At 43.5% G+C, this 22,767-nt stretch overlaps 1 protein-coding gene across 1 annotated transcript in view; it reads right to left on the minus strand.

Annotated features, from left to right (window-relative positions):
• Nucleotides 1-22,767, minus strand: part of LOC126413132 (lutropin-choriogonadotropic hormone receptor-like) — a 932,298-nt gene that overhangs the window by 47,466 nt on the left and 862,065 nt on the right. Inside the window, exons 15-18 of the mRNA XM_050083024.1 lie at nt 21,033-21,305; nt 18,330-18,634; nt 12,277-12,497; nt 937-951 (exon numbers count right to left, since the gene is read on the minus strand). Of these exons, the coding sequence (XP_049938981.1) occupies nt 937-951; nt 12,277-12,497; nt 18,330-18,634; nt 21,033-21,305 (814 nt within the window). The remainder of the gene's footprint in view (nt 1-936; nt 952-12,276; nt 12,498-18,329; nt 18,635-21,032; nt 21,306-22,767) is intronic.

Consider the following 22,767-nt stretch of genomic DNA (forward strand, 5'->3'; position numbering starts at 1 on the left):
TGATGCTAGGACGATTCCTTTGAAAGGGCTCGGCCGACTTCCTTCCACATCCTTCCCTAATCCGATGGGACCAATGACCTTGCTGTTTGGTCTTCTCCCCCAAATGAACCAACCAATCGAACAGTTTCAGCAGGACGGACTTGCCTCGCATTTGAGAACCGAATAATCGAGCGCACAGGACAATCGGCAGGATTACTGATTAATGTAGCAACAAACGAAGCAGTGTAACAATACAACAGCGGCAGAGTCGTAAAGCTTAGTGGCGTCGTAGTGAGAGAGTGGCTCAAAAATGGTTCAAATGGCTCTAAGCACTATGGGACTTAACATCTGAGGGCATCAGTCCCCTAGAACTTAGAACTACTTAAACCTAACTAACCTAAGGACATCACACACATCCATGCCCGAGGCAGGATTCGAACCTGCGACCGTAGCAGCCGCATGGTTCCGGACTGAAGCGCTCAGAACCGCTCGGCCACAGCGGCCGTCTGAGAGACTGGCCAAGAGTGGCCGACCGTGAGCCGACTTCACGTGACAGGATGCACGGACACTATGCGCTGTCAGTTCTTACTTTAAAAATGACCTTCGTAGATTTGTGGGGAATTCGAATGTGACAGCGGCCCAGTGTTGGAGTACATGGGAACGCGACGGCAGGTATGCTCGTCGTCAAGCTTCTGGCCGACCACATCTGATCACCATGAGGGAGCATCGTCATACTGTGCACTAAGCACATCGTAAACGCCTTCGCATCTGCCCCTGCCATCCGACAACGTTTTGTGGTATCCCGTCCCTTGCGTAGTCGTCAGTTGACACCACAACACAAACGGTTGGGTCTAGAGTGGTGTCGTGATCAGGAAGTATTGACTCCTGATGAATGGCGTCAGACTGGGCTCAGTGATGGTTCACAGTTCTGCACTATCCTGGATGAACATTGTTGACGAGCATGGCTGCGACCTGGGGATGAGGCCCTTTATTCCAGTACTTTGGACAGACACAGCGGCGTTACTACTGCCATCATGGTGTGGGCAACCATTGGGTATGACTTCAGGTCATGGGTGGACGTGAATGAAGGAAGTCTGATAGCAAACCGTGATCCACGGACATCCTGGCTCTTCATCTGTTACTACTCATGCCACAATATGGTGGTGCCATTATTTCAGAGGACAGTGCTCATCAGCAGATGACACGTGTCTTTATGAACTGACTGTGTGCTGTTTGGTACGTACGTATCGATATTTGCCTCTGATCGGTTTCACTGGAGCAAAGAGTTACCCCATCTGTTTGTAGTGACAGGGCAGGAGCGCCTCGGACTGGAACAATTTTAAGCGGCGAGCAAGCGCGAAAAGACTGTTTTGATTTGACTTTTAAGGGGAGTCGTACCACCCTATCTTGATAATGTTAAATTTAATACATAAATGCCACATTTTCTCAGGAACTGTTGAGTATATAAATGTAGGATTTTTACCACATGTTCTCTCATGTTTCGTGAATGTATTGCTCTACAATCACTTTAAAACGGCCCTTTGGAAAACAAATGTTATGATTTTTTCCTAAACATATAATTTCTTGACGTAAATTTTCACAGTTTTAATTTCTTGAATTTTAACCATTTGAGCAAATGCTACTAAAGTAGACATAGAACAACAGGGTACTACCTTTGTTAGGGCGCTGCAGTCTGGAACCGCAAGACCGCTACGGTCGCAGGTTCGAATCCTGCCTCGGGCATGGATGTTTGTGATGTCCTTAGGTTAGTTAGGTTTAACTAGTTCTAAGTTCTAGGGGACTAATAACCTAAGCAGTTGAGTCCCATAGTGCTCAGAGCCATTTGAACTACCTTTGTTAAGAGGTAACTAATTGGTAGGTGTGAGATTTACCGGTTTCTGTGAAAAAGGACATTTATACTAAAAATGTCATTTCGACAAAATTCCTTTTAAAAAAAATTAATACATAGTCAACTGATATATAGAGAATGTGTTAGAATCCTCCTGGTTGGCGGTCCTCATCTCCTTCTTCATCTTCCTCACCCAACGCTGCCTTCCTTTCCTTGGATCTGACTTCTTTTGATAAATTGTTTGCAGCAGACTCTGCCTTCACGACTCGCAGTTGCTCCAAGTCCCTCTTTTAGTGATGGTTTAATCTTTTATGAATTCCAAGATGTTCCAGAACATGAAGTTTCCCGCAATAGCCATCATTAAAGCAGCGTCAAAAACACCAAGTTCGAAGACTGACCTTCCAACAAAAACATTTTTTTGGTATTATTGACCACACAACAATCTTAAAAGATTCGTTGGCATTTTGTGTTTTGCCTTTCAGAAATTTCTCCAGCAGCTCCGGATGGGCAAGATGCTGAAACAGGTTATACGGCAAGCACAACAGCATTTGATACAGTAATTTTCTGAGAGAGTTTCTACTTATCTTCTTCTTTTTCCTTCAGGTATTTACAGCACTCAATGAGACGCAGATTGTGGATTGGTTCAGCATCTATACATAGCTTGTGGGAATAAACTGCCCAAACAGCTCTCTTTATACCATCTAAATTATCCTGTTGCTTCTTATAGCCATACTACAATATTGTGTAATCTGATCAGTTTGTTTATCAGTCAGTCGACGTCTTATACTGAGACCGCCTAATAACTTAGTACTTCCCAGTTGCTGTTGTGGTGTAAGCGGTCTTGCGCCCATCTTCTTCTGCACATGATTATTGCCCTCTAGTTTTGTAATTGGCAAGTCACTGTAGGGTTTCTTCTCCACAAATGATGCCAAACAACATCCTCAGAAATGACAGTGCATGATTATTTTAGAATATTTATTTAAAATAGTAAATGTTCCAGTTTTTCAATAAAACGAACACCAAATTAAGCATAAATATCCATATTTTCATAATCTGCATAAAAATAGAAATGTCAAATATTGTCATTTTGGGCGATGCGGCTCCTCTTAAGAAGAGAACGGAGTGTACGCTGATCAATGAAGGAAGCGTGAATTTGCCGTAGTCACGTGCTGGTTTTCAGGACCGAGGCGTGTAGGCAGCGGGGCAGGCAGTATTGTAACCGCCGCTGACCGGAAGATACACATGAGAGTGCAGCATGCAGTTGCTGTGTAGCTGGCCCAGCGTCTCCTGGAGCTGAAGGCTGTGGCCTTGCTCTCGTTTCCACCTTCTGATATACGGTAATAACTCACCGGATACTCCATTTCATGTAAAGTTTATTCAGGTTGAATCAAATCGTTCAAATGACTCTGAGCACTATGCGACTTAACTTCTGAGGTCATCAGTCCCCTAGAACTTAGAAATAATTAAACCTAACTAACCTAAGGACATCACACACATCCATGCCCGAGGCAGGATTCGAACCTGCGACCGTAGCGGTTGCTCGGTTCCAGACTGTAGCGCCTAGAACCGCACGGCCACTCCGCCCGGCTATTCAGGTTGACCAAACTCTTAAATTCACGTGGCAGTTAGGGGTTTAAGTGTCAGCGACGAACCACAGACCTATACTTTGACATTTTAGGTTAATGCATAGAATTGCACGTTGCGTTTACAGAATGGATGGATACCGATCTATGAACGTTGAACTACAAATGCTCGTTGCCTCTCTGAATTAGTGTGCTGTTAACCAATATGGTGATGATTTGCTTGTTGTTGTTGTGGTCTTCAGTCCTGAGACTGGTTTGATGCAGCTCTCCATGCTACCCTATCCTGTGCAAGCTTCTTCATCTCCCAGTACCTACTGCAACCTACATCCTTCTGAATCTGTTTAGTGTATTCATCTTTTGGTCTCCCTCTACGATTTTTACCCTCCACGCTGCCTTCCAATACTAAACTGGTGATCCCTTGATGCGTCAGAATATGCCCTACTAACCGATCCCTTCTTCTAGTCAACTTGTGCCACAAATTTCTCTTCTCTCCAATTCTATTCAACACCCCCTCATTAGTTATGTGATCTACCCATCTAATCTTCAGCATTCTTCTGTAGCACCACATTTCGAAAGCTTCTATTCTCTTCTTGTCCAAACTATTTATCGTCCATATTTCACTTCCATTCATGGCTACACTCCATACAAATACTTTCAGAAACGACTTCCTGACACTTAAATCTATAATCGATGTTAACAAATTTCTCTTCTTCAGAAACGCTTTCCTTGCCATTGCCAGTCTACATTTTATATCCTCTCTACTTCGACCATCATCAGTTATTTTGCTCCCCAGATAGCAAAACTCATTTACTACTTAATGCGTCTCATTTTCTAATCTAATTCCCGCAGCATCACCCGATTTAATTCGACTACATACCATTATCCTCGTTTTGCTTTTGTTGATGTTCATCTTATATCCTTCTTTCAAGACACTGTCCATTCCGTTCAGCTGCTCTTCCAGGTACTTTGCTGTCTCTGACAGAATTACAATGTCATCGGCGAACCTAAAAGTTTTTATTTCTTCTCCGAGGCTTTTAATTCCAACTCCGAATTTTTCTTTTGTTTCCTTTACTGCTTGCTCAATATACAGATTGAATAACATCAAGGATAGACTACATACCACCCTGTCTCACTCCCTTCCCAACCACTGCATCCCTTTCATGCCCCTCGACTCTTATAACTGCCATATGGTTCCTGTAAAAATTGTAAATAGCCTTTGCTCCCTGTATTTTACCCCTGCCACCTTCAGAATTTGAAATAGAGTATTCCAGTCAACATTGTCAAAAGCTTTCTCTAAGTCTGCAAATGATAGAAACGTAGGTTTGCCTTCCCTTAATCTATTTTATAAGATAAGTCGTCGGGTCAGTATTGCCTCACGTGTTCCAACATTTCTTCCCCGAGGTCGGCTTCTACTAGTTTTTCCATTCGTCTGTAAAGAATTCGTGTTAGTATTTTGCCGCCGTGGCTTATTAAACTGATGGTTCGATAATTTTCACATCTGTCAACGCCTGCTTTCTTTGGGATTGGAATTATTATATTCTTCTTGAAGTATGAGGGTATTTCGCCTGTCTCATAGATCTTGCTCACCAGATGGTAGAGTTTCGTCAGGCTTGGCTCTCCCAAGGCTGTCAGTAGTTCTAATGGAATGTTGTCTACTCCCGGTGCCTTGTTTCGACTTAGGTCTTTCAGTGCTCTGTCAGACTCTTCTCGCAGTATCATATCTCCTATTTCATCTTCATCTACATCCTCTTCCATTTCTATAATATTGTCCTCAAGAACATCGCCCTTGTATAGACCCTCTATATACTCCTTCCACCATTCTGCTTTCCCTTCTTTGCTTAGAACTGGGTTTCCATCTGAGCTCTTGATATTCATACAAGTGGTTATCTTTTTTCCAAAGGTCTCTTTAATTTTCCTGTAGACAGTATCTATCTTACCCCTAGTGAATGTGCCTCTACATCCTTACTTTTGTCCTCTAGCCATCCCTGCTTAGCCATTTTGCACTTCCTGTCTATCTCATTTTTGAGACGTTTGTATTCCTTTTTGCCTGCTTCATTTACTACATTTTTATATTTTATCCTTTCATCAATTAAATTCAATATCTCTTCTGTTACCCAAGGATTTCTATTACCCTCGTCTTTTTACCTACTTGGTCCCCTGCTACTTTCACTATTTCGTCTCTCAAAGTTACCCATTCTTCTCCTACTGTATTTATTTCCCCAATTCTTGTCAGTCGTTCCCTAATGCTCTCCCTGAAGCTCTCTACATCGTCTGGTTCTTTCAGTTTATCCAGGTCCCATCTCCTCAAGTTCCCACCTTTTTGCAGTTTCTTCAGTTTTAATCTGCAGTTCATAACCAATAGATTGTGGTCAGAGTCCACATCTGCCCCTGGAAATGTCTTACAATTTAAAACCTGGTTCCTGAATCTCTGTCTTACCATTGTATAATCTATCTGATACCCTCTAGTATCTCCAGGGTTCTTCCATGTGTACAGTGTTCTTTCATGATTCTTGAACCAAGTGTTAGCTATGATTAAGTTATGCTCTGTGCAAAATCCTACCAGGCGGCTTCCTCTTTCTTTTATTCCCCCCAATCCATATTCACCTATTACGTTTCATTCTCTCCCTTTTCCTGCTGTCGAATTCCAGTCACCCATTACTATTAAATGTTCGTATCCTTTCACTATCTGAATATTTCTTTTATCTCATCATACATTTTATCCATCTCTTCGTCATCTGCGGAGGTAGTTGGTATATAATCTTGTACTACTGTGATACGCGTGGGCTTCGTATCTATCTTGGCTACCATAATGCGTTCACTATGGTGTTTGCAGTAGCTTACCCGCAGTCCTATTTTCCTATCCATTATTAAACCCATTCTTGCATTACCCCCATTTGTTTATAACCCTTATTCACCTGACCGGAAGTCTTGTTCCTCCTGCCACCGAACTTCACAAATTCCCACTATATCGAACTTTAACCTATCCATTTCCCTTCTTAAATTTTCTAACGTACCTGCCCGATCTGACATTCCACGCTCCGATCCGTAGAACGCCAGTTTTCTTTCTCCCGATAACAACGTCCTCCTGAGTAGTCCCCGCCCGGAGATCCGAATGGGGGACTATTTTACCTCCGGAATATTTTACCCAAGAGGACGCCATCATCATTTAACCATACATCAAAGGTGCATGCCCTAGGGAAAAATTACGGCTGTAGTTTCCACTTGCTTTCAGCCGTTCGCAGTACCAGCACAGCAAGGCTGTTTTGGTTAGTGTTACAAGGCCAGATCAGTCAATCATCCAAACTGTTGCCCCTGCAACTACTGAAAAGGCTGCTGCCCCTCTTCAGGAACCACACGTTTGTCTGGCCCCTCAACAGATACCCTTCCGTTGTGGTTACACCTACGGTACGGCTATCTGTATCGCTGAGGCACGCAAGCCTCCCCACCAACGGCAAGGTCCATGGTTCATGGGGGGGGGGGGTTGATTAAGAGTTAATTTTTCTCTCTACCAGTTTCAGCGATTTTCTTGCCTATGCCGGGCAATACTGTGATTTCATATTTAACTGGTTTACCTTACTGTAATGCGTAAATTAATTATGCTTCTCTCCCTACTGTAGAAGTCTGTCGTAATTCTATGCATGAAGATAATTTCGCCTGGGACGTGGGCTCGCTGGCGGATTGTACAGGTGATCGTCTGAGAACGTTTACCTTATCCAGATGTGGCAAAGCATACGCCATTTTCCTGAATGCCTGCCACTGGACCATTGTCTGTACAGCTAGGTACAAACGCGCATCAGATTTAAATTCAACGAATCGTTGCGTTTATTAATACTTCTATTTTTCTGCGTATTTGTATTTTATCCATTGTCATTAATTACTAAGAATCTTTGTTAATATTTTCATTTTAAAGCTGGTACAACTTGATGAGACAGTGTGAAGTTAACTGTGGCTGTGAGCCGTGCACTACAGTTGTGATCTCCTTACGGAGTGGCGTACTAACTAGGGTTTCAGAATGTTGAGTAATTGAATGCCACTCGATGTTCAACTTAGAAAATTCAATTTTGACTTAATGCATTCAAGAGTTTTCTTATTGAAAGCCTGGAACAGGTGTGTAGCGTTCTTTTACACTGAAACGTTCAACGTAACAGAAGCGCAACCCTCGTCAAAACTGCTGGAGTTTCAATGCTGGGCCATCAACAAGTGTCAGCGTGCGAACCATTCAACGAAACATCGTCGATATGGGCTTTCGGAGCCGAAGGCCCACTGGTGTACCCTTGATGACTGTTCGATGCAAAGCTTTACGCCTCGACTGGGCCCGTCAACACCGACATTGGAATGTTGATGACTGGAAACACGTTGCCTGGTCGGACGAGTCAAACTGTATCGAGCGGATGGGCGTATACGGGTACGAAGGCAGCCTCGTTAATACATGCATCCTACATGTCAGCAGGGGACTGTTCAAGCTGGTGGAGGCTCTGCAATGGTGTGGGGCGTTTGCAGTTGGAGTGATATGGATCTCTTGATCCTTCTAGATACGATTCTGACAGGTGAGACGCACGTAAGCATCCTGTCTGATCACCTGATACATTCATGTCCATTGTGCATTCCGACGGACTTGGGCGATTCCAGCAGGACAATGCGACACCCCATGCGTCCAGAACTGCTACAGAGTGGCTCCAAGAACACTCTTCTGAGTTTAAACACTTCCGCTGCCCACAAAACTAGCCAGACATAAACATTGCTGAGCCTATCTAGGATGCCTTACAACGTGCTGTTCAGAAGAGATCTCCACCCACTCGTACTCTTAAGGATTTGTGGACAGTTCTGCAGGATTCATGGTCTCAGTTCCCTCCAGCACTACTTCAGACATTAGTCGAGTCCATGCCACGTCGTGTCGCGGCACTTATGCGCTCTCTCCGGGACCCTACACGATGCTCGCATTCGGGAGGACGACGGTTCAATCCCGCGTCCGGCCATCCTGATTTAGGTTTTCCGTGATTTCCCTAAATCGCTCCAGGCAAATGCCGGGATGGTTCCTTTGAAAGGGCACGGCCGACTTCCTTCACCGTCCTTCCCTAATCCGATGAGACCGATGACCTCGCTGTCTGGTCTCCTTCCCCAAACCAACTGACCAACTGACCTACACGATGTTAGGCAGGTGTACCCGTTTCTTTGGCTCTTCAGTGTATTAGCCTAATACAAAGGTCCGATTGAAAACGGTCTGCTGCAACCGCTTGGTATTCGTTTAGACAGTAGGCATCAAGATCCCCATAAAAAGTGCCTGGAAACCACAACAAACAACGTGGGATTTTGTTTCGTTGCCAGTGGCTGCAGCACCCGCTTAGGTGCGGAAAATTTGTCACTATGTAAACTGTAACGTCTCTTAGCAAAAGACGTATTACGTAATAAAGAAAAAGCATTATGTGTCATGTTTTGTTCTTGTATAGAATTATGTACTGATTTTTTTTATTTAGATAATATCTGTGTCGGCGAATACTGAAACCGCCACAGACGATACTTATTAAATATCAAACAAAGATGAGAATATGTGACTACTATAAATAGTACAGAACGAACATTAATTTCTCTGTCGTCTTCTTGGAGTTACGTGAGTAGGAAGAGCCTGTGACGTTATATTGTACGCTTGCGTAGCATTCTTTTGTCAAGATTGTGAGAGGGACGCCATTAGACATAGCTTGGGAAAGGTGTATAATAACTTGATTTGTTTAAATGTTTTGAATAGAGTTAGTTAGTGAAACCTTGCATTATGATTTGTAATAAGCTTGCCTGGTATTTTATCCCATCCCTTTAAGAAATTTTCAGTTATTTAAATATTATTCGTGGTGCAGAGCTGCGCTACGAGCGAACGAGCCGCTGCCGCGGCGCATTCAAACTGCATTAAATGAAACCAATCATACCGCAAAGAAGCGGACAGGTAATAGTGAAGTAAAATTATTTCTTTCAGCTTTCGGAATTGCAGAGCAGAGCAGCAGATTTTATGATGTGTTTTAGAGGTTGACCCGGGCTGTTGATAATATATTATTAACAGTGCAAAAAGATAATTTACCTTCATAACATAAAAGAAATCTTGCTGTGCGTAGTTCTGGTCTGGCCAACCTTATAGTAAAAACATCTTTTTCTATGACGATAGTCTCATGTTCTCGTGTTAGTCGTGGTACTTATTGGTGTTTTACTGTTAACAAAAATTCACTGCAAAATTTTGATGTTGAACAATCATTGCGTACTGTAACATCAGTATTGATAACGAAGTAATTTTCATTAACCTTTTCAATAACTATAAAGTAAGGAAGATATGTTGAACTTTACGGCGAGTTACAGTTACGAAAAAATGTTCCTTTAATAGAAAGCCAGATCCAGAACAATAAGAACATAATCTATTTTGTTTTGTTGAAAATTAATGATCCAAAGAAAGTCACAGCGCAGCATCAGTAAAAGGTATTTCGGGGCTCTTTTCGTAGCAACATATTTTATCTCATATATTAGTTGTTACGCGAGTAATAATAAAACAACAGCGCAGCATCACTAAAAGGCATTTCGGGGCTCTTTTCGTAGCAACATATTTTATCTCATATATTAGTTGTTACGCGAGTAATAATAAAACAAAGCAAATAGTAAAGAGCCAGCGAAAAAGCCTTCAGCAAAATACATTTAGTCCCATTATATCAAATTCTGTCCCACTTGAAAATATTTGATGTGATACATTATAATATGAAGATTCAAAATGTGTAAATGGCAAGCTTCTATCACTAGCTATGCTTTGGTGAAAACTGAATACGTCTTTGAGTAGCATTCGCCCCTCCTCCCCCCCACTTTCCTACGGGGTCTGAGGTGTCGCCCTACAGTGTCTGTGTTGGCTCCTAAGTAGAAAAGTTTGACGGTCACTGATCTAGGGTATCAGTGTCGAGTTACAACAGGTGTGGGCCATCTTGCTGCAGGAGGGGAAACAACGGCTTTATCACACCCCTCCCAGCCGAATGAGTGCAGTGCATCCAGGGCACAGAGGCCACAATCTCATTCAGATAAGAGGACGTACTTCAAGTTTTTTGATAAATATGGCACGATTTCGTAAGCATATAAATTAAATCACATACCCACTGAACTCACGAAGTTTCATTTCGTTGCTTCCTTCTGTTCTCGGCGTTTCACTACTTTTGTCAGGGAGTGTAGTTAGTTACTGAGGTTAAGGTGTCAGGTTCTGCGCAGATTACGCTGGAAGAAACTTAGGAATACATCTGATACGTCTGTACTGCTTCACAGTTTCAGACGTAGCACTGTTGTCACTCTGCATGACAAGGGGAACGGTTGGTCTTGTTTGCATTACTTAGCGGTACGTCGCTTATACAAGAGTGTTAGGATTGTCACCTGGTGTCTGTCCACAAAAGTTATCCACTTGCGGTCATAGGACCACCAAATATCAGACGCAAAGTAGCCAGTGAAATAGAGAGGCGAAAAAGGCAAACCGACTCACGGCCCTTAATGCATAACCACCAAACAGTTCCATGTCATCTTAGGTCAAGGAAGAGCCTTAGTCAAAGGACAGAAATGTTCAAATGTGTGTGAAATCTTATGGGACTTAACTGCTAAGATCATCAGTCCCTAAGCTTACACACCCCTTAACCTAAATTATCCTAAGGACAAACACACACACCCTTGCCCGAGGGAAGATTCGAACCTGCGCCCAGATCAGCCGCATCAAAGGACAGAACCGCTAACGGGCTGACATGAGACCTGCCGCGTACCTTTATGGTGCGACTCTGGAAAATACAAACCTGCACTCCAAAAGAGGAAATCACACAAGACCAGCACCTACAGTATAATACATGGGGTGCAGTGAATATATTTAGAACGGGAGTCGCAAAATTCAGAGTAAACGTGATTAAGTGGGGTCCCCTGAAAATGTTCAGTGCAAATGCGGAAAAACACAGATGAATCGACATTCGCTCATGTGCCCATGGAGGATGAAGGTTTGCACAGAGGAAATTCCTTTTCTATGCTACGACAAGGCAATTAAAGGTGCAGAGTTTTAGAACAAGAGAGTTTAGATGTTCTCTCTCGGACACGGAAAGAAAGTAAAGTACTAGGAGGTTATAACTAAAGTGCAGCTACTCACAAAGATCCAGTGTGGACTGTAATTATCGCATGTAAGCGAAACTTGGTAGATGTTCTAATGCACTGATGCAGAACTGATTCACGTTGGAAAAAAAGTTCATATTCTGCCCACCAGGTGCAAATCTGGCGCTGTGATTGCAAGAAAGATATATATAAATATTTCTATGTGTAATGGATTTGAAACGGGACGTGGGCAAAAATGGCCAAATAAGTGAGAAAGGCATAAAGTTGATATTGTTAATGGTCGCTTACGCTATTTGTAAAAAAAAACAAAAATATTAAAAAAAACACAAAAAATAAAGTTGTTATATTAACTTAAGTATGTTGTTAAATTAACCTAATTATGTCATGTATTGGAAAATTCGACTCGTTCCACATCATTACGAAATATCGTATTCATGATCCATGGAACTAGTATTAATCTAATCTAATCTAATCTAATCTTGTTCAATATAAGCGCAGAAGACGTCGACGACATGCTGTCCAGCGCCAGATTTGCACCTGGTGGCCAAAATTGGAACTATTTTTTTCCAGTGTAAGCCGCTGCCGCATTAAATCATTAGAATATCTACCAAATTCCGCTGCCATGCGATAATTACAGCCCACACTGGATTTCTGTGAGACCACCCGGTAAGTGGTACTTTTGATGGAAACACGGCGAGTGCTGACTGACCGGCGCAGGTGCAGGCGTGCGGGTGTATGGCGACGGCTTGCTGCAGCTGCTGCAGCTGCTGCTGCTCCCTGGAGGAGCGGTCCGCGAGGCTGTTGGTGTTGGCGGGCGTCTGGCGGTTGCTGAAGTTGGAGCTGTGCCGGCAGCGGCCGATGCCGCGCGTCACGCGCGACTCCTCGATCGCCTTGCAGATGAGCACGCAGTCCTTCTTGAACTGCTTCGTCAGGATCGCGTACAGGAAAGGGTTGCAGCACGAGTTCAGCGGCAGCACGAACACCGTGAACACCTGCGGACGACACCAAGTGTTACCTAGCTCCCCTCGTCTAGCTATTCTTCAGAGGACTTGGAGTGCGTAGTCCTGTAAAAGAAACCACTTATACGCTATCGGAAAAAAATGCAGTACCCTCAAGGACAGAGTCATTTTATTGACAAGTGAGGTGACAGTTGATCATTCTAGTAGTATACAGGGTAAGTCAAAATGGACTTTTCAAATTTGGAATGATATAGAAATTTATTGAGGTAACGTAAAGAATTGGTAGATGTGGCATTTTGCACCAAACAACCTAAAGTCTGATTTACGCAGTGCATCAGTACCACACTCCGCCACCAGGAGCGCTTGAGTACTGCACAGTTAAAATGGCTACTTTCAGTGGTGGGAAGCGTGCTGTGTGTTTTGGTTTCATGAAACGGACTGTGCAACAACTGTTCGCCGTAAATTTCGCACCAAATACGCTAAAGAGCCCGAAGCAGGCTTGCAATTTACACTTGGCATAAGAACTTTGTTGAGACGGGTTGTTCGCTGCGACAGGATAGATGATTATGTCGAACAGGTTAGGGAAAGATTTGCCCGAAGTCCACAAAAATTAACGCGACGTGCTTCTCGCGAGACCTCCATTCCACAACAGACGGTTTGGCGGGTACTGCTTAGACGTTTACACTTGAAACCCTACAGATTCGCAATGGCACAGCACGTTAGTGATGCAGATAATTGCACGTGGGGTATTCTGTGCGCAAGTGTTGCATCGGAAAGAGGACGATGAGGCATTCCTGAACACAATAATTTTCAGCGATGAATCATAATTTCATACTAGTGGCATGGTGAGCAATCACAACTCCGGAATATGGAGCAGCGAAAATCCACATGAAAACCTGGAACACGTTCGTGACAGTCCCAAAGTTAATGTTTTTTGTGCCCTTAGCAAACTGAAACTGTACAGCCCTTTCTTCTTCATGGAGAAAACTGTCACTGGTATTGTGTATCTGGATATATTTGAAAACTTTTTAATTCCACAGATCGAGATGGGATGGTTTACTACCAGGAGGACGGTGCACCACCTCATTTCCTCACGGAAGTTCGGTAATCGCTTCCCAGGTCAGTGGATTGGCCGTGAAGGGCCTATCACATGGTCACCTCGCTTCCCAGACTCGACATCACTGGATTTCTTTTTCTGGAATTTCATTAAAAACATCTACATCTACATGGATACTCTGCAAATCACTTTTAAGCGCCTGGCAGAGGGTTCATCGAACCACCTTCACAATTCTCTATTACTCCAATCTCGTATAGCGAGCGGAATGAATGAACACCTATATCTTTCAGTACGAGCTCTGATTTCCCTTATTTTATCGTGGTGATCGTTTCTCCCTATGTAGGTCGGTGTCAACAAAATATTTTCCCATTCGGAGGAGAAAGTTGGTGATTGGAATTTCGTAAGAAGATTCCGTCGCAACGAAAAACGCCTTTCTTTTAACGATTTCCAGCAAAAATCCTGTATCATTTCTGTGACACTATCTCCCATATTTCGCAATAATAAAAAATGTGCAGCCTTTCTGTAACTTTTTCGATGTACTCCGTCAGTCCTATCTGGTAAGGATCCCACACCGCACAGCAGTATTCTAAAAGAGGACGGACAAGCGTAGTGTGGGTAGTCTCCCTAGTAGGTCTGTTACATTTTCTAAGTGTCCTGACAATGAAACGCAGTCTTTGGTTAGCCTTCCCCACAACATTTTCTATGTGTTCCTTCCAATTTAAGTTGTTCGTAATTGTAATACTTAGGTATTTAGTTGTATTTACGGCTTTTAGATTAGACTGATTTATGGTGTAACCGAAATTTAACGAGTTCCTTTTAGCACTCATGTGCTCACACTTTTCGTTATTCAGGGTCAACTGCCACTTTTCGCACCATTCAGGTATTTTTTCTAAATCGTTTTTCAGTTTGTTTTGATCTTCTGATGACTTTATTGGTCGATAAACGACAGTGTCACCTACGGCCTATAACACTACCTTGAGGAACGCTTGAAATCACTTCTGTTTTACTCGATGACTTTCCGTCAGTTACTACTAACTGTGACCTCTCTGACAGGAAATCACAAATCTAGTCACTTAACTGAGACGACATTCCGTAGGCACGCAATTTCAATACGAGCCACTTGTGTGGTACAGTGTCAAAAGCCTTTCGGAAATCCAGAAATACACTGTGTATGTTTCTTCCCTACCAAATGGTTTAGCCGACCTGAAAAATCGAACCTACGCTGTCGTTGCATAAGTACACTCGCGATTTGTTGCAACAAGTGTGGGAAGAAACTGATATCGGATGGATGTTCTACACAACGAAGAGCACACTTCATCGCAGCAGCCATGTCTGTACGAACATTGTCTTGCTGAAAAGCACATCACCTTTTGTTGAAGAAACGGCAATAGATAGCCCATGCAGTGCGAGTTATAACTGATAGCCCAGATACTATGAAGCCTCATACGAGGCCTTTGTGTTGAGGTAGAATGCACTCTGGAATATGCAAATCACCATGTCTATGCCATGAACGTGTTCCAATGGTTCAAATGGCTCTGAGCACTATGGGACTTGACATCTGAGGTCATCAATCCCCTAGAACTTACAACTAAGTAAACCTAACTAACCTAAGGACATCACACTCATCCACGCCCGAGGCAGGATTCGGACCTGCGACCGTAGCGGTCGCGCGGTTCCAGATTGAAGCGCCTAGAACCGCTCGGCATGGATGTGTACTTCAATTACTCGCATGCAGACAGAACCTACTCTCATTTCTGAAGACAGCAGATAGCCACTCCACTCTCCAGTCAACTCTTCCTCGACCCTCAGCGTTGTTATGCTTGGCGGTGTCGTGATGTCGGTGTAGCCTAGACAGAAGCTCGAGTGATCTTAAGCCAGCTACAAGCAGATGATTCCCAATGTTCCCTGATGGCACAGAAGGTACAACATGTGTCCGGATTTTGTTACTGGATGATGTACGGTCGGCCACCGCTGCTCGCACTATGCATAGACCTTCACATGCGTCTGTACTACGCAGGCGTCCGTAACCTGTTCTACAGGCGTGGGAATGTTCCACAGTCCACTGTTGAAAGCAGCGACACATCACCGTTACATTGTATCCAACATTGCATCCATCTGTAGATCCATACAGACTCCTGCGGGCCCACAGTTCTATCCCGTTCAAGTGGTTGAAGGTGTGCAACAGGCATAAGTGCTCATTATTGGGGCATGGTTATACCGTAGGATGAACGATGCAAACAGTGTTAACCTCTAAACTCAGCACAATTACTGTTTGCAGAATCAAAATATAGAACGCACAGAAAGGTCCCATGAGCACCATTTGAATGATTATGACCGTGACAAATGAATCACTAACACTACAAATCCCTCAGTATGCATACATCATATCCTGGTGCCACTGAACACGATACCTGAATGTGATGCAGCTGTGTATTCGGTACTTTCGAGCAATCTACTTGTTACAAAATATTCGTTAATCGTTACTTTCGTTACTAATTATATCTGCCTACAGACACACAGTTACCACTGTGCTGTGATTGGCTGGTGGAGAACAGATGAGAGCGTGCCGTATTTCATGTGAGAATTCTTAAGGTGATTTCGTATCAACGCAAAAAGTATGATATTTGTAGCTAGCGGCGCATAGAAGGTCCACCGAAAACGCATTTCTTTTAATATGATTTGTTAAAATAATATCGTAGTATGTGTCCAGATGAATTCTACACTGGCTTATAGGGTGATTGCCGATCTACCTATCCCAAGGTCTGGGCTCGATCACCAAGCGTTTCTAAGATCTTTATCTATCACTTATCGCTTCTTTCATCTACCCCAATTTTTAGAGGCCAACTTAAGACATTTCATGCAGTGTCCCTCAGAATTTAGTATATGAGTATAATTATTAATGCAGTTATTAATAAATAGCAGGAGTATTTGCTGAACTGTACAATAAGCCAAGCTGACTAACTTTCTAATACCTTCCAGTTACTGATGTTTCGTAGGTTATTGGTTATTCAACATTTTCTTTGCATCCGCCCACAAACTGCTGCTATTCAGGAAATTCGTCAATGATGCCACGAAATTTAATGTCCGTATCTGTTGCGTAACTATCTATCGTTTTCACCCATGGTGTCCCATTGTTTATATATGCTGTGATGTTAGTTGTTGAATTAAGTACATTAAGATCTCTAATTTAATAAAATCATATTATGACAAATGTAGCAACACCGTTGATATTTATAGAATGCAGGAACGAAATGAGAGTGAAAATTTACACTATCAGATGCGCACGTTAACCTGTGTTACGCACTCCGCTTGGTAGCCAGGCGCGCGCGTTGCTAGAGCGAATTCACGGTAGTAAAGAAACACATCACAAGAAACAAATGTAAGACGTAACTATAGACTGAGTTCGAAAATAGCACGAACAGTATCCACTGTGTCGTTCCTCTTTACCCATTCGGCTGCTGAGACCAACTGGTGGGATATGAACCAGTGGAGCACTAATTTAAGTGCTGAAAAACGAAATACGAGTGATGGAACGTTTTAGGGAATGTTTAATAGGCTCTTCGAGTCTCATGGAATATTTGTTATTCAGTAACGAATTCATACGATTTGCTGCAGGCTTAATGCTGTGCCGGACAGAGGAGGTTCTAGCCAGTTAGACCAGGACCTACAGAGAGAGGGTGACCTAGGAAGCTCCCGCCCCAAAAGAGCTTTTAGAGTTTGTGGTATTTTTCGTGTTTTTGCAACAAAATTCTTTTATAAAAGCTATGGCGCACGAATTTAAAAATATTTTAGTATTAAATTAATCTCAAAGAAGTACCTAAAGCCCACTAAAAACGACTCTCAGATTTTCAACAATACAATGAACATTTTCTTCTTTTCTTATTTTTACTGCAGTGACAAAAATACAATTATTCTTTCCTAATTATGTTTCGTCAAGGATAACTGAAATTAACTAGCCACTGTCGAAAGCATAATAATATTTTTAAAAAGAAATCGGTTCTTATGTATTCTATTTTTAATTCCTGCAGCTGACACACCCTGTCACTTTATTTCTTACTGACTGGAAATGGCACACTCAAATGTGATTCGCTGTTAATTAATAAATCCAATCAACATTAATCAGACGTTCCAGTGTAGCGTATAATAAAATCTGTTGTTACATAAATGCTTGTCATCATCTATAAGCACTACAGATTTTGACAAAGTTACTGAATTCGATTATTTAACTCAATTACTTAAGACAGTTGCTTAAGTCAGTTACTCAAGTTAGTTATTGAAGTTAGTTGCTTAAGCCAATTGCTTAAGTCAGTTACTCAGGTCAGTTATTGAAGTCAGTTACTTAAGTCAGTTACTTAAGTCAAATACTTAAGTCAATTAGTTAAGTCAGTTTCTTTGGTCAGTTACTTTAGTCAGTTAGTTACATGAATTACTTGAGGAAGTTATTTGAGTCACCTACTTAGGTCAATTACTTGCGTGACTCAGATATTTAAGTCAGGTACTTAAGTAATTACTTAGGTCAATTACTTGAGTCATTCTCTTCAGTCATTTACTACAGTCATTTACTTAGGTAATTTATTTCAGACAAAATGAATAAGGCAACTTATTACACCTGGCGGTTAGACCATTAGTTTGTCCCAAAACTGAGTTTTATTTTATTTGTATTGTACGAAGTGTGAATGTGACTCTGTCCTTGTTTTATGGAACTGCGAATTCAGATATGCAAGGACACTGATACTAAAATCATTGCTCTCGATCTTTCGTGGTAAAATTACGTGATGTGCACATGAGTAGCGACGGAATGGTCTTACCTTGGCCTGCTCCAGCGTGATGAGCTGCAGCCCGAAGGCGGCGGTGAGCGAGAAGAAGGCGATGGGCGACCAGCAGATGAAGTCGGTGAAGACGAGCAGCGCCATGCGCTTGGCGATGCGCGAGTCGTTGGAGTTCCAGGCCTGCGAGCCGCGGATGGCGCAGTACATCTTGAGGTAGCAGCCCATCAGGATGAGGAAGGCGACGCCGTTCACCAGCATCAGCATCACCACGTAGGCCAGGCTCGCGGGGCCCGTCGTCGTCTCGAACGGCAGGCACACCGCGAACTTGCGGTAGTCCGACACGCCTGCAACACGCCGCACTCCTGCTGGCCATAAATGCACGTCTGCACTCGTAACCTGGGAGGGACACTGACCAGTGCACGGAGGATCATTGGGGCTGGACGCCCCGTGGACGACGAGATCGGTGCACAAGTACGGTTCTGGCAAATAGCAGTGTCCCATCATTTGTCTTAAGTGATTTAGAGAATTCATGCAAACACTGGTTCTGCGTGGGAATCGACCTGAACTTTGGTCCTCCTCTCCCCACCTCACTCGTTCCACTTCATACGAGGCCTATCCACAGCTACTACGATGTTCGGCGTAGTGTATTTTCTGCTAATGTTAGTCATTTCCTTTCTTGAATGAGATTTTCACTCTGCAGCGGAGTGTGCGCTGATTTGAAACTTCCTTTCAGATTAAAACTGTGTGCCAGACTGAGACTCGAACTGGGGACCTTTGCCTTTCGCGGGCAAGTGCTCTACCAACTGAGCTCCCCAAGCACGACTCACGCCCCGTCGACACAGCTTTAATTCAGCCAGTACCTCGTCTCCTACCTTCCAAACTTCGTACAAGCTCTCCTACATACCTTGCATAACTAGCACTCCTGGAAAAAAGGATATTGCGGAGATGGTGGTGGTGGTTAGTGTTTTACGTCCCGTCGACAACGAGGTCATTAGAGACGGAGCGCAAGCTCGGGTTAGGGGAAGATTGGGAAGGAAATCGGCCGTGCCCTTTCAAAGGAACCATCCCGGCATTTGCCTGAAACGATTTAGGGAAATGACGGAAAACCAAAATCTGGATGGCCGGAGACGGGATTGAACCGTCGTCCTCCCGAATGCGAGTCCAGTGTGCTAACCACTGCGCCACCTCGCTCGGTGATATTGCGGAGACATGGCTTAGCCACAGCCTGGGGGATGTTTCCAGAATGAGATTTTCACTCTGCAGCGGAATGTGCGCTGACATGAAACTTCCTGGCAGATTAAAACTGGGTGCCGGACCGAGACACGAAACACCAAACACTTTAGCTCCCTAGCACCAACAACACTACATCTACATCATCTACGTGATTAGTGAGACTATGTCCCCTATTTCGAGATAATACAAAATGAGCTGCCCTTCTTTGTACTTTTTCGATGTCATCCGTCAGTCCCACAGTAGTACTCCAGAATATGGCGGTCAAGCGTAGTGTAAGCATTCTCTTTGGTAGACCTGTTGCACCTTCTAAGTGTTCTGCCAATGAATCGCAGTCTTTGGTTTGCTATACCCACAATATTATCTATGTGATCGTTCCAATTTACCTCATTTGTAATTGTAATCCCTAAGTATTTTGTTGAATTTACAGCCCTCAGATTTGTGTGACTTATCACGTAATCGAAATTTAGTTGATTTCTTTTAGTACTCATATGAATAACTTCGCACTTTTCTTTATTCAGGGCCAATTGCCACTTTTCGCACCATGCAGATATCTTATCTAAATCATTTTGCAAGTCGTGTTGATCATCTGATGACTTTACAAGATGGTAAATGACAGCATCATATGCAAACAATCTAAGACGGCTACTCAGATTGCCTCCTATGTCGTTAATATAGATCAGGAACAACAGAGGGTCTATAACACTTCCTTGGGGAACGCAGGATATTACTTCTGTTTTACTCGATGACTTTCCGTCTACTACTACGAACTGTGACCTTTCTGACAGGACATCACGAATCCAGTCGCACAACTGAGGCGATACTCCGTAGGTACGCAGTTTGGTTAGAAGACGCTTGTGAGGAACAGTGTCGAAAGCCTTCTGTAAGTCTAAAAATATGGAATCAATTTGACATCCCCTGTCGATAGCACTTATTACTTCATGAGTATAAAGAGCTAGTTGTGTTTCACAAGAACGATATTTTCTGAAACCGTGCTAAGTGTCAATAAATCGTTTTCTTCGAGGTACTTCATAATGTTCGAATACAGTAAATGTTCCAACACCCTACTGCAAATCGACGTTTGTGATATAGGCCTGTAATTCAGCGGATTACTCCTACTTCCCTTTTTGGGTACTGGCTTCTGATAGCGATTGATAATCCGAGCCGAGCGGTGTAAGGCGCTGCAGTTATGGACTGTGCGGCTGGTCCCGGCGGTGGCTCGAGTCCTCCCTCGGGCATGGGTGTGTGTGTGTTTGTCCTTAGGATAATTTAGGTTAAGTAGTGTGTAAGCTTAGGGACTGATGACCTTAGCAGTTAAGTCCCATAAGATTTCACACACGTTTGAACATTTTTGATAAGCCGAGGCAAAAACAGTCTCTTCAGTTCCATTTGTGAGACTACGTAACTCATAGTTTCTGTATACATTTTACTGTAAGATGAACGATATGAATATCCAACTACAGCAATGCCTCGTGACTTCCCTGCTGTAGCAATACTCATGCTGTTGCTTACCTAGCAGCGGCAGCAGCGCCATCAGGAGCGCGAAACTCCAGCCGCAGAGCATGATGTAGGCTGCGTGGCGCAGCGAGAGGCGCTTGTTGAGGTGCATGGCGTGCGTGATGGCGTAGTTGCGCTCCAGCGTGATTACGGCCAGCGTGTAGACGCTCAGCTCGGCCGACAGCACGCCCAGGAAGCCCGCCAGCTGGCAGCCGGCCGACATCTGCCACGGGATGGCGAAGCGCCGGAACTCGCCCAGCGTCGACGCGTCCACCACCGCCAGGAACCCTGTGGCACAGTACAACCTCTGGACCAATGACGATACTCCTAGGACGTGAGGAGTGGCCGCGCGGTTTGAGGCGCCATGTCACGGATTGCGCAGTTCCTCCCGCCGGAGGTTCGAATTAGAAACGGGTCGTTCGCGAACTAACTGGTCCAAAGGAACGGTTCACCAAGATAAACGGAACGAGCGAGGAACGAATTCTAAGGAACGGTGTTTCATATTTCACGGTCGGTCTCGTTCCCGCAACGGCACGTCGGCCGGTCGCGTTCCAGCCTCGGTCCCGTTCCCGTCTGTCTCGGTCTCGGCCTCCCTCGGCCGGACTCGTCCTCCTTCGGGTGGCCGCTCGTCGCAGTTACACTGCCGACTGCTCATAGTTCAGTATCGAGTTGTCCGTTTCGTTCGCTGCGCGCGCCCATTCTAGATCAGTTTCAAACGTTTTTGAACTCTGAACTTCTGGTTCTCTTCGTATTCTATTCAGCGTTCATGACTGGTAATTAAAATGTATTTTATAATTACGTAAATTACATAAAAAAAATTCCGTAGAAACATTGGAACACGTGAGGCAATACTGACCTTACGACTTATCTTAGAAGAAAGATTAAGGAAAGGCAAACCTACGTTTCTAGCATTTGTAGACTTAGAGAAAGCTTTTGACAATGTTGACTGGAATACTCTCTTTCAAATTCTAAAGGTGGCAGGGGTAAAATACAGGGAGCGAAAGGCTATTTACAATTTGTACAGAAACCAGATGGCAGTTATAAGAGTCGAGGGACATGAAAGGGAAGCAGTGGTTGGGAAGGGAGTAAGACAGGGTTGTAGCCTCTCCCCGATGTTGTTCAATCTGTATATTGAGCAAGCAGTAAAGGAAACAAAAGAAAAATTCGGAGTAGGTATTAAAATTCATGGAGTAGAAATAAAAACTTTGAGGTTCGCCGATGACATTGTAATTCTGTCAGAGACAGCAAAGGACTTGGAAGAGCAGTTGAATGGAATGGACAGTGTCTGAAAAGGAGGATATAAGCTGAACATCAACAACAGCAAAACAAGGATAATGGAATGTAGTCTAATTAAGTCGGGTGATGCTGAGGGAATTAGATTAGGAAATGAGGCACTTAAAGTAGTAAAGGAGTTTTGCTATTTGGGGAGCAAAATAACTGATGATGGTCGAAGTAGAGAGGATATAAAATGTAGGCTGGCACTGACAAGGAAAGCGTTTCTGAAGAAGAGAAATTTGTTAACATCCAGTATTGATTTAAGTGTCAGGAAGTCATTTCTGAAAGTATTTGTATGGAGTGTAGCCATGTATGGAAGTGAAACATGGACGGTAAATAGTTTGGACAAGAAGAGAATAGAAGCTTTTGAAATGTGGTGCTACAGAAGAATGCTGAAGATTAGATGGGTAGATCACATAACTAATGAGGAAGTATTGAATAGGATTGGGGAGAAGAGAAGTTTGTGGCACAACTT

This window comes from Schistocerca serialis, chromosome 7 (assembly GCF_023864345.2).
Source record: "Schistocerca serialis cubense isolate TAMUIC-IGC-003099 chromosome 7, iqSchSeri2.2, whole genome shotgun sequence".
NCBI classification, from domain to species: Eukaryota; Metazoa; Arthropoda; class Insecta; order Orthoptera; family Acrididae; genus Schistocerca; species Schistocerca serialis.